The following is a 13,308-nucleotide window of genomic DNA, read 5'->3' on the forward strand; positions in this document are numbered from 1 at the left end:
TATTGAGGGGGATTTGTGGTTGTATCATTGTGTTATTTCAGGTGTCTTTGTGCTCGTGTTACTCACTAATTCCATCATGGCTGGTTGCTTTGCAGCCCCTGTTCCTGGCATCAAGGCTATAGTGCATGTTTTTGTAGCACCACCTCTATGGTAACCTGTGAGCACATAAATCTGTGTGTAACCTCCGAGTCATGCTTTGCCATGACCTTTGTATGACCAGGAAGCATTCGTCTTTGACTTACACAGAGCCGTTTGCACTGAGTAAAGTATTTCACCGACTGTGACACATTGGATGAATTCCGTGTCCACGTGTGAAACGTGCTCGCTGCGACTCTTCAAACAGCTCGGTGAACCCGTGCTGCTCTTTGTTTCCTCGCCACCTCTTCCTCGTGGAATTTGTCACCTTTCAGCTTGAATCAAAGTGTTTTGTTGTTACATTTAACTGACTTCTTAATACTTTTCATTCTAACAGTAACAAGTTTCTGTCTTGAAAACTGAAAGAATATTTTAATAAACAAAGAGCCTGCAATAAAAGGGAGAAACCCCAGCAGTAACATGTGCCCTGTGAGCAAACACTTGGAGACAGTGGGAAGGAAAAACTTCCTTTTGACAGAAAGAAGCCTCCAACAGAACCAGTTATTATGTGGGCACATATTTGCATGGCAGCTCCACAGGTAGAGTTTGTCATAATGATGCTTTGATTTTGATGTGTGACTTGTGTTTGCATTGATCATATTGCGTTGGGTTCTGCACATCACTGCAATGCAGAGCTGCTCGCATACACCTGAGTGCTTTTTTCTTTAACACTCAGTGTCGGAGACAAACTGTGGGTTCAGTATTTTACCCAAAGATACTTGGAAACCTACTGAAGGGATCGAACCACCAATCGATGACCTGCGCTACCTCGCTGAGGTACAGCCATCCCCAAGTAATGGTAACTAATTTATCTGAAGCTGTTCACATAATACACTCGGACCTGCCCGTACTCTTGCATTAGTATCTGAAAACAGGGCAGATATTAAGGATAGAAAGGAAAATTCACTGTAAAAATGTGAAGTGGTGTAAAACACTTATGAGACACGTCGGAGTAGAAACGAGCAGACCCACTGGTGCAATGTGAAAATCTAAATCCCATTTATTTCCTTTATGACTCTGCGCTCCAGTTTGTATGCGCCTCTGCTGGCAGAGCTTCAGCGTCCATGAGAGGCACTAGATGGCGCTGATGCTCTGCCGTTCCTCTCTGCCTCGGAACGACAGAAAGGGAAAACGCCTGAAGCCAGATTCTCAGCAATCACACATGTTTCAAAGGAACCAGTGCTCGCTATCGTCACACGGGAACATGTCGGCTCTGACAGACAGAGCATGACATGAGAACCGACGTGGACGTTATTGTCACTCAGCGATAGTGTTGTTCAATCAAACGTTCCAGCAGCGGCACATTGTGGCCCCGGGCTTCAGGGGCAACACGAGTCTGATTCGCCGCCCGTCAGCTGCGAGCACATCCTGGCAAAAAGCGATGACCCATTTCCATCACATCTTTACATTCCTCCTCCTCTGCCGGTCCTGCTATTTGAATTTAGACCCGGTCGATGGTGTAAGAGGAGACGTCCGAGCTTTTTGCTCAGCGAGTCAGACGCTCCCTTTGTCTCAAAGGATCGAGTCGGCGCCCATCGAGGCCTTTGATGTTCATAATGAGCGATTCCCTCAGCTCAGCCCCGCAGCGCTGTGCTGTATGTTTCTGTAAAGGATGTGAATGGGTGTGCGTGGGTGCTGGTGCAGTGGGAGGGGAGCAAACATGTTCTTCATTAAAGATGAAAGGAGAGGGAGCTTTTACTGTCTCAGACATTTATGCCAAGTGTGAGGACGTGTGTGTTTACAGAAAGGAGAAATTGACCTCTGACCCCCGCACTCATTCGTAGTTACCTACAGGCTCATCCACACAGGGTACCTGGAGTCATGTGTGGAGTGGATGTGACTCAGTGCCACACTGGGCGCATATTCACTGGGGTGGACATTTTCTCAGGTCCTCAAGCTTTTATTTTAAGCTCATATATCCGATCACTCCACTACATTTAGTGAGCACATGCAGCTTTTTACCATTAACATTTGTGGGGGCAAAAGAAGCACAAGCTTCTGTCAGTGAGGGACGATTATCTGGCGCCCGTACAGTTTGCTATGTGGTTGATATGCAGTATTTAGAGACCATCCAAAACTGCAGTTCTAGCATTGCTGGATATTTATTTACAATTTACTGGTTACATAACAAAATTAGCTGTCAAAGTAATCCAGTTACTTTGGAGAAACTGTTACAGTAATGTTGAGTTACCAGAAAGAAACAGCCTTTAGCAATTAGCTTGCACATGATGGGGGGTGTAGGCTACCGTACCAAACTTATTCGACGCTGGCAGCGTTAGCTACAAGCTAGCTAGTGTTGTGAACAGTGCTGTGGAGCGGTGTTTAGTTTGCAACAGCTCGTTCAAAATGTGAAGAGCTCCTTACCAGCTTATTAACTCAGTAAATGCATAGTTACATTTTTAAAGTAATACTTCAGCAGTGTAACAACCATCCACTCAGGGTTTGTTGACGAGTCATAGTTCAGTTTAAATTATTTCATGATGAGCTGCAGCACAAGAAGCACGAAACAATCATACAAACAGTGAAATGACTAAAAATGTTTTTTAAAATAAATATTTTAACTAGGATTTAATATAATTAGTTTAATTTCTGCACCTTTGGCCCTCTGTGGAGCACATGAAGGCGACACTGTCGTGGTTTTGGGTCTTGTGTAATCATTGTTGTATTCCTAGAGTGACTTATATGTATTTATACTTCCTCATTCAGTTTTCTTACGTTTATGAGCTTTCTGATTTTTGTGATTGTTGTGGTTCTGGTTTAGTTCCCTTTAGTGTTTCCCTGTGTTTTGTTCTCAATGAGTCGTGTGGATCTCAGTCTGGTTGTCATCGTCGTTGTCTCTGAGTTCTGTCTTTAGCGTCCTTTTAGTCAGTCAGTTAGACTTAGTTTCGTCTGTTATCTTCTCCCATGTTTACTGATCTTTACCTTATTGACAAGCTCGTGCGTCCTTGTCTCAGTCTTGGTATTTGTGCTACTTCCTGTCTTACTTTGATAGTCGTTGTGTTCTCATTACGTCTGATTTGTTCCTGCTGTGTTTCCACTTCCCTGATCGCCCCTCAGTGTGTCTCCTGGTTCCTAGTGTTGTCCCAGGTTTTCAAGATTAGTTCCTCGTTCAGTTTGCTGTTCTTATTTTTGTTCTGTTTCCCAATCAGCCAGGATAAACGGCTCACCTTTGCCTCCATACGATCTGCTGGCCGCAGGTCTTGACCTACACTGCCACACAGACTGTTGTTTCATGCTAGGTAGCCTAAAGCTAATGTCTACATACTAGGGCTGCTCGATTATGGCAAAAATGATAATCACGATTATTTTCACTGAAATTGAGATCACGATTATTTGACGATATTTATTTAACCCTTTAAGACCTAAATGGTAAATGGTAAATGGCCTGTATTTATATAGCGCTTTACTAGTCCCTAAGGACCCCAAAGCGCTTTACATATCCAGTCATCCACACATTCACGCACACATTCACACACTGGTGATGGCAGCTACATTGTAGCCACAGCCACCCTGGGGCGCACTGACAGAGGCGAGGCTGCCGAACACTGGCGCCACCGGGCCCTCTGACCACCACCAGTAGGCAACAGGTACTATAGAACCAAGTCCACCAGAGCTTATATTATTTTTTTTACATGCTGTAGTGCCATTTGTGGGAGCATTTCAAGTTGCTATACATCAATACAACTGTTATAGCCCATATTTTAATAATATGTATGCATTAAGTCCATAGTAATTACATAAATTGCAAAAAAGTGCAATAAACTACAAAAAATATTGAAAATCGCTTTTGTTTTGTTTACATATATTTCTACTTGGAGAAATTTAAGAGGTTTATCCCTCAAAACTTTAAATACAATAAAGTTGCAAAAAATAGTTTACAACAACAGGAAATTTATTTTGAGTGTCTTCATAGTTTTATTTTGGAGATACAGTTTTTATATACTGCAGGAAAAACAAAAAACAATCCTATGATGCAAATTTGCAAAGAAAACAGCAGGTGCATCATTTCACTGTGGGAAGTGTTACGAACAGCTGATGGATCGGCAAAGCGTGTTTCTGGAATATTATGTTTTTGTTCCTGCAAGCGCTTTTTATGCAATTTTTGCAAAGCTTTATGTGGAAGGAAACCGTGACCGAGGACAAGCTGATGGCATCAGATGTAAGTACAACTCCTCCGGTTTCATATGCAAAACAAATTATTGCGCTAGCTTACACGGTTCCAGTTCTACAGGGATTTAAAAATAGTTACACAACACGGAGCGTGCTGCTCTGACCGGCTTTAAAGGGTTAACAATGACTTTAGAAAATAATATAAAATAGTGTGCAACACCACTGAAGTTTTTTTACCTCTCTTTTCAACCAACAGCAGTCACTCTCCTCTCCAAATAACTTCTGCTTAGCTTTCCGAGCTTCCCTCGGGTCCTCTTAATCAGCGGTCTCCAACCTTTTTTGCGCCACGGACGGTTTATGCCCGACAATATTTTCACGGACCGGCCTTTAAGGTGTCGCGGATAAATGAGGGAGGGGCTAATAATCGGCTCAGTCATTTTTAATGATCGTTGAAAGCCCAGATCGTAATCGTGATTAAAATTCGATTAATTGAGCAGCCCTACTACATACCATGTCAAAGGACAGTATTACCAACTAGGAATGTTGGCTAGCTGATTACAGCCAAGACAGATGTCTAGTAAAAAAGGCTTGTGAAGCCACCTGCAGCGCTACAGCCTGAGAAAAGGCGTATGTGCACTGTTACAGCATTGCCACAGCTGATAATGCGAGTGTGTGATGGTAGTGGGAGTCGGCGCTAAGCTGGTTTCCAAAACAGAGTATGAGACAAACGGGGAGTTTTGATAGCCGAGCATTTCAGTGCTGATTATCGGCCCGTGTCGATAGATCACAGCTGTGTGTCTGCGAGACGATTTCCCAGCAGCTGCCAGAGCCATATCAGCATTTCTTTGGATAAACATGTTGAATGTGCTCTGCAACAGCCAGGCGGACAGATTTGGGCTGATAGTGTGCTTTATACAAATCATGATAAATCCCACACGGCCTCGCAGCAATGTTAGGCATGTGCACTTTGTCATATAATTCAAAATGAAGCTTTCTCCGGACGCAGACATGCAGGCAAGTGTATTCACACACGATAGAATAGAATAGAATTCAACTTTATTGTCATTGCACATGCACAGGTACAGGGCAACGAAATGCAGTTTGCATCCATCCAGAAGTGCTTTAGTGATATAGATATATTACAATATATATTAGCAATAATATAGATATGTGAGTATATTACAGAAATGGGTCTATTATGGTATGTTACAATGTACACGGTATGAAGTATGTTGTGAATATGCTATAACTATAAGCAGAGGTGGGACCAAGTCATTGTTTTGCAAGTCTCAAGTAAGTCTCAAGTCTTTATCCTCAAGTCTCAAGTCAAGTCTCAAGTAATGTCAGGCAAGTCAGAGTCGAGTCTCAAGTCACTGGTGTAAAAGTCCGAGTCAAGTCACAAGTCTGAAACTTTGAATTTCAAGTCCTTTCGAGTCTTTAAAAAAAAAAACAACGAAAAAATAATGTTGCAGTTATGCTAAATGTAAATATTAGACCGTGTAATTTTAAAATCTGTGTTTTTCTCAACACATGACAAAATAGTGAACTTAGAAAATATACACAAATTGTGAAATTGCACCTCTTTAAAATGCAGCTCAATTAAACCTAGCTCCAAGAATAATTTTCACCGACAGTTCTGAGATAAGCTGCATGTTATTCTTGGATGCGGTTGTAGGACCAGCTTTAAAATCGCATGACAAAAATATACACATTAAAAAAAACTGTATCACCAACGTAGCCTGGACAACATTTGCTAGTTAGATGAAGTCAGCTATCTCATCTTGGCATATTTATATGCATATTTATAATCATACGGTTCTTGGAGTGAGTGCATACACTCATGAAGTTTAGTAACTTCAGGTCACTGCAACAAGCCCAGGTACAGTTTACCGACGGATGGGTGCAGGACCTTGAAATGCACCGTGTAGAACGAAAGACCATCGTACGTATCATAAGTTTACCAGTCTCACAAATCGTCGTCATAAATACACATTCCTTAACCGTTTATTAATAGGACCTTTGAGCTCAACGGTAGTTAATTAGTAGTGGAAATAATTTCTGGTAGCATCACAGAAATGTAGCAGTGACAATAATACTGTATGCTGTAATCGTACTGGGCAATTAGTGATACAAAAAACCTGTTTTATCCTGTGAATAAAGTATATGTTTTTGTCAATGTACCATAATAACAGAAGCGAAACGCAATATTGTGTCAGGACAATTCACTATTTATGCACAATAAACACAGGAGCATAGCGCGACAATTTCTGTTCAGCGCCAGACTTGCTTGTAACCTATATCACCAATTATGTTATGAAAATGACGTATTAACTACTAAAAAACACTGACCTTCGTGTAAATGCTTGGAGCAGACTAACCTGTGAGCTGGAGTGTTCTGGGATGTTATATTTGATCTTTGAATGGCTGCAATCCAGACCATCCGTCGCGTCTTTGTTACTTCGGAAACATGGCTCGAACAATTTCTCTTCAACGACGTAATCCGATAACAACCGATCTCTTTACCCGTCGGCTTCCCGTGGCTGTCATGCGACCGGCTATTGCAGTTAATAATACAACAGCTTCTTGACATTTTTGTGTTTCTTTTTATCGCTGTATAACTGATTTTAATTGAAAGCCTGCGTGCGCTAGTACCGCTTGCCACGAGTTCCCAGAATCCTTTGCGGTTCTACCCGTGAATGACGTCACATTTTCAATCTCTATATAATATGCATGTTAAATTTTATATTTGGGGTAAAATATCAAGTCTTTTCAAGTAAACCGGTTCAAGTCCAATTCAAGTCCCAAGTCATTGGTGTAAAAGTCCAAGTCAAGTCACAAGTCTTAGAACATTTTTTCAAGTCAAGTCTAAAGTCATAAAATTAATGACTCGAGTCTGACTCGAGTCCAAGTCATGTGACTCGAGTCCACACCTCTGACTATAAGTATGTACAGGCTGTAGTGAGTACAAGCTATGTACAGGATATGTACAGGATATAAATATGAAAAACTATACAGAATATGAAATAAATAACTTTACAGAATCTGAGATATACAGCTATACAGAAATGGGAACTATGCAAGTTGTAAACAGTTGTAGGATTAAAGATTATCGAATGTACAGAATGATTATTTACACAGAGCTATACAGTAGTGCAGTTAAGATAAGTGAGGGTGTAGATAGTTTCTGGATGGATGCAGTGGTTCAGGCTGGAATTGAAGTGAAATTTATTTTGGTCAACAACAACAACACAGATGATCATTTTACATAAAAGTACTCAATCAATTCAGTGCACACGTCCAAATCAGCAGTTTGCTGAGAGACGCAGCAGCTGTAGATGACAGCCTGCAGGGGTTCTGCTCTACAAACAACATGCTGTCACTGATTGTCTTCATTAAGGTGAGTCAGTTTCACACTGTTGGCACAACAAGCACAGCTCAGAGCCCACTGCACTCACATCTTTCCATACTGTGCATTTACATCCTACATGTGTTGATTCTGTGCCAGGACATTAAAACAGCTGAGAGCATACGGCGTCCCTCAGTCTGACCATCGTTGGTTTTTCTTATTTGCTTGCTTATTTCAGTTTTTCTTGTTTGTAAATGATCTGTTTCACTTTCATTCATTTCACTGTTAGTTTTATTATTATAACACAGGCGGTGTTTGGGAGGGGCAAACCAAACAAGCTGGGTGATCTAATCGAACACAGCACCACCATGAAGACGACTGGCACATTTAACAAAGACTCAGTCTGTGGACATTCACTGCATCCCTGCTTCCTTCACATTTGGTTCAAGTTAGCTAGAATAACTGGTGACCCACCGAAGAACATGTAAGAGTGAAAAACAGTCGTGAGTTAAAGGATGACAGGGTGAGGAGGTTATTTATGGATCAGTGATCATGGGGAATTCCTCAGATGCCGTTTGTATTCCTAGAGCCCAAATCCTGGTGTTTGGAGTCTTTGATGTGTCTTTGAAGTGATCCCACCAGTTTGGCAGCGGATGCTTTAGACCTTCTCAGGTTCGCTGCTACACGTTTCTGAGGTACTTTCCCCAATTTTGAATAGTTAAAGCTAGCTGGTGAGGCCGGCGTTACCTAAAGGCACGCTTTCTTTTTCTTTTCTGCCCGTTTACTGTTGGGTCCAAATCAGTCCAATATACTGACAAGTGAGACGGAGTGTAAATGACTCGTCTTCCCTGGATTCTGCTCATTGTTGTGCTGAACAAACTGGACCAGAGCGCCGCTCTCACAGGCACAAACCTGTGCTCGGAGAGGCTGTGTTTACAGTGGAAGAGAATGAATGGCTGTTCTGTAGTGAACAGCTGCCTGCTCACTGTAGTCCACTCAGGACTGCAGCGTGTTTACCTCCGAGTCAGGTTTCATTTCTCTGCAGCTCAGGAACAAAACTGCATCGCTTCACCCAGAAGAAGGAGCGCCTTGTGTCGCTGTTTGGGGCGCGGCTGGGAGGAGGGGCAAGCTCAGGGGGTGAGGGTGCGCGCGTGTGCGTGTGCGTGTGTGTCTGTGTGTGAGAGAGAAAATGAAAGAGTGACCATGTGATTCAGGAGGGGGCGAGAGGGCGGAGACAAACAGGCAGACAGTGTGTGTCAGCAGAGTGTTTGGCACATGGCTTTAGCCCAGTGTGTGTAATGACAGCCACAGAGTGTGTGTGTGCGTCTCTGTCTTTGTGCGTCTGTGTGTGTGTGTGTGTGTGTGTGTGTGCATCAAGGAGACACAGTGAGTGAGAGACCCTGATGAAAGGAGAGAGAGCAGCTTCCTGTGTGCATCCTGCTCACGTTCTTTGTTTGTGGCTTTTTTGTTTTTCGGGGTTTTTGTCACACCATCAGCGACATGTTTGTTTAGACCTGTGGTTTCACTGGACCCTCCCACTGCACAGACCCTCCCACATCTGCATCAGGTAAATTCAACATGAGCACTAACATTGGAGCAGAGGGAAGCAGAACATGGTGCAAACGTGGTGACGGACTTCACGGCGTGTGAGCTCATGTGGTTATTGTGACGTCACACGTCTACAGTAAGTCGGAGCTGCAGTCTTGCTAACTGGATCAATTCTGAACCAAATGGCGCTCCAGGTGTGTTTGTGATAGTCGAGCGGTGGCGTCGCTCCAGTGAGAGGCGGTTCATCAGCTCTCTGTGGTTTCAGTATTTCTTAGAGAAGGGGCTGTTCATATTTCTTGGCAACACCAGAGCGACATTTGGTAACATTTTCCAGCTGTGCGCCTCACACTGACGTTACTATCAGTGACGAAAATAAATGAGGTACTGTATGACATCATCTTATGAAAACACTTCTCATAAGTACCTGGCTACTCGTTTGTACTGGAAGACATCCATATGAGATTTTATAACCCAGTAACAGAGACACTGATGCTGAGCCTGCTGCAGCTGCTCCCTTCAGATTTGGTCTTTGTCCTGCCTGCACGGTTAGTGTCTGTGATACAGACTCAACAGGCCGAGCTTGGCGGTGGGACCTGTTCTCTGCAAAGCCTGAGCCAAACAAGCAGCGCTGGCTGACATGTTGCACTTACACTAATCCAGATGTGAATGTGCTGCGTTCAGAGCTGCTCTGCTCCATCAAATGACTGTGTGCATGTGAAAGGGTGCCTTGTAGTGACACAGAGTATGTGACCAGACGGAGCATCTTCTCATCAGCACCGTGCACTGACTGCTGGTTTTTATTTTTCTCAGGCCACTAACACTCTGTGGTAGGGAGCAGGTGGACGAGACTGGGGAAGTGGAGGCATGCTCTGGAAGAATGACAGTCAACAGAAGCGAGACAGAAAGGTGAACGCACATGGAGTAGATAGTGAAGATGGATGAGATGAAATACCTGGGGTCAACCATCCACAGCAACGGAGAGTGCACAAGACAGGTGAGGAAGAGAGAGCGTGGAGGTGAAGTTCAGGGCAGCAGATGGCAGTGAGACCTGCTGTTCGGTTTGGAGACGGTAGCACTGACAAAGACACAGAAGGCTCACGTTGTTGCTGCGAGTGAGCAGAAGAGATGTGTGTATATATATATTATCGTTTTAAAGCCTGGGTCTGCTGAAGCAAACAGTCAGCCGTGCTGGTGTGTGGCCAGTTCAACGACGCACATCTGGACCTGGAGAAAAGTCCTGTTTGTCTCCAGCTTTGCCTCTGAAATCTGACACACACATTTTTGCACTTTTGTAACTCGAGCACATTTTTATTTTATTGATTTATCTTTAATGAAATGAGTTGAATTCCCCTCTGTCAAAGTTGGTGCCTGTCGTGATCATATGGTCTGCCTCCACCTGCTCCCCACTCTCACCACAGATCGCAGGGACTCATGCATGACCCCATCTGCTGACCTGTCCATCATCACTGCAAATAAGGAGTTCAGAGCCATCTGTTATTCCTACTGCACGACTTCACTGTGTCACTGCCCTCAGCCATGTCCTGCAGCAGCCTCACATCCTTCTCTGACACTCCTGACCTCCTCCTGCAGAAGCACAGTTCCTCTCTTGGTTTCTTTCACAGACACAGTGAAGCTCAGCGTCTCAAGGCTAATTCATGAGAGTAACTGTTGGATTACTACTTGCTAATGTAATAGCTAAAGGACCCAATTCTGGCTGATCAGATGTGTAGATTAAAACAAAAAAATAGCACATATGCAACTTTAACCAGATGCAAATGCAGCTTTCTGTGTTTGATCCCATGCATATATATTTGCAGCTTCAAACAGCCACAGATACATTTGATCCTTTCATCCTGTGACTCTCAGGATTTAGTTTCACAGCAATCACCTGCTCACATAGCCAACCAGGCGACATGTTTACTGAAAAAAGTGGACTCTATACTTATACTTTAGTGCCAAAGCTAGCTAACATTAGCCAGAATAGGCTACTGATCCTACCACAGGCTAGACATCCTGCACTGAGCTCAGGAAATGTAACTAAACTGAACATCAGGCGTCTTTTCACAGAGTGAAACACACAGTGTCGAGTCAATACTGTGTCCAGCCAGTTAGTGTCTTAGCACAAAGTTGCAGTTGTACCTGCAGGAGCCTGGGCCTGTGAGAGGCAGCTGTCTCTGAAACATTGGCTGCTTTATGGACCAAAGGGGAGAGAGAGACGCATACAGGCTGTGCTGTTGTCAAACCCATCAGAGCTGGAACGCAGCTTTCTGGGTGCCTGGCAGAGGAAACGGCAGCGCGGGGTTCCCACACTGCAGCAACTCTCCAGCTAGTGATAATAAATCCTTTGTTATGTGAGCTCATTCTGTGGAGAGCATAATCAGGCCAGGACAGAGGCACTCTATCCACCCCCAAACATCCACCCAGTCCCATTCTCATACCGATTTCAGCCGTGTTGGACCTGAACACGCTCCTGGAGCTCTACTCTTGCTGACAGCGATACTCCTGACCTCAAACGTGATCTGTGTTGGATTTATTTTCTTTGTTTTGTGGAAGGAGACGACTGTGCTGGGCATTCACCAGCAGAGGACGGTAACAGCCTTATAATTCATACAAATTATACTGTCTCGTGGCAACTCAGTGCAAGACCCCGTGTGAGTAGATTAATGAATGCTGCCTGTTGTGGGTTACAGATTTGGAGCAGTGATGAGAGCATCCGTTACATTCAGGCCGTTAGCATCAGAGCGCTCCTCAGTGGGAAGCTTCTTGAGTGTAATCGACCTCAGTCCGATTTATAGAGCCTGTGTTAGCAGTTAGCATCATCTGTGTGTGTCGATTACCTGGCGATCGTGTCCAGGTGTTTCAGACACGCTGCACAATCACAGAAACAATACAAAGCTCACGCTTTTGTTTCTGATTTCAGGAATTTGCTGACATTTGTGAGGCAATAACTGTTAGTAACAATAACTGTTACTCAGTAACAGTTACCGAGTAACAATAACTGTTACTGAGTAACAGTAACAGTTATTGTTACTCAGTAACAGTAACAATAACTGTTACTCAGTAACTGTTACTGAGTAACAGTAACAGTTATTGTTACTCAGTAACTGTTACTGTTACTCAGTAAGTGTTACTGAGTAACAATAACTGTTACTGAGTAACAATAACTGTTACTGAGTAACAATAACTGTTACTGTTACTCAGTAACAGTTATTGTTACTCGGTAACTGTTACTGAGTAACAATAACTGTTACTGAGTAACTGTTACTGAGTAACAATAACTGTTACTGTTACTCAGTAACAGTTATTGTTACTGAGTAACTGTTACTCAGTAACAATAACTGTTACTCAGTAACAATAACTGTTACTCATTAACAGTTACTGAGTAACAATAACTGTTACTCAGTAACAGTTATTGTTACTGAGTAACTGTTACTCAGTAACAATAACTGTTACTCAGTAACAATAACTGTTACTCATTAACAGTTACTGAGTAACAATAACTGTTACTGAGTAACAGTAACAGTTATTGTTACTCAGTAACAGTTATTGTTACTGAGTAACAGTTATTGTTACTCAGTAACTGTTACTCAGTAACTGTTACTCAGTAACTGTTACTGAGTAACAGTTACTGAGTAACAATAACAGTTATTGTTACTCGGTAACAATAACTGTTACCGAGTAACAGTAACTATAACTGTTACTCTCTCACCGAGGGATTTAAAAAGTACATCAGAGGAGTCAACCACACTGAACCGGCCAATGGCAGTAGATATGACGAGCAGTTTACATCACAGGTTTCTGGAGGGGTTTGTGGTAATGGCGCATCTACAGCATGGTTTAAACCCCCTGGGACAGTATAAACTGACTGAGATGCATCTGCTCAGATTAAACTGAAGGCCTAAAAATAACGTTTAGGGGAACGCAGGCGCCTCTCCGAGTAGTCTTTAGCCCTAAAACACAGTGAGTTACAACAGCTGTAAAAAAGCAAATAACAACAAAACAAATCAGAAAGAGAAAAATGTGAAATTAAGCTGAAAACAGAAAGTTCCAGGGTGCTGAGCTCACGGGCTGAGCAGGCTAAAGCAGCAGTCCCAGCGTGACTCGAACCACGACTTCCTGCGTGACACACCTGTGCCACCAACATCAACCTCCTGAGGCAGGCTCTGTGT

The 13,308-nt window shown here is 43.2% G+C and overlaps 1 protein-coding gene across 1 annotated transcript in view; it reads left to right on the forward strand.

Annotated features, from left to right (window-relative positions):
• Nucleotides 1-9,020: 9,020 nt before the first annotated feature.
• phldb1b (pleckstrin homology-like domain, family B, member 1b) overlaps nucleotides 9,021-13,308 on the forward strand; it is a 113,104-nt gene continuing 108,816 nt past the window's right edge. The window contains exons 1-2 of the mRNA XM_085244658.1: nucleotides 9,021-9,158; nucleotides 9,950-10,133. Of these exons, the coding sequence (XP_085100784.1) occupies nucleotides 10,074-10,133 (60 nt within the window). The 5' untranslated portion in view covers nucleotides 9,021-9,158; nucleotides 9,950-10,073. The remainder of the gene's footprint in view (nucleotides 9,159-9,949; nucleotides 10,134-13,308) is intronic.

Source organism: Mchenga conophoros, linkage group LG14, assembly GCF_057382185.1.
Source record: "Mchenga conophoros isolate Kocher_MC1m ecotype Shallow Benthic linkage group LG14, M_conophoros_male_GT1.1, whole genome shotgun sequence".
Classification (NCBI taxonomy): domain Eukaryota; kingdom Metazoa; phylum Chordata; class Actinopteri; order Cichliformes; family Cichlidae; genus Mchenga; species Mchenga conophoros.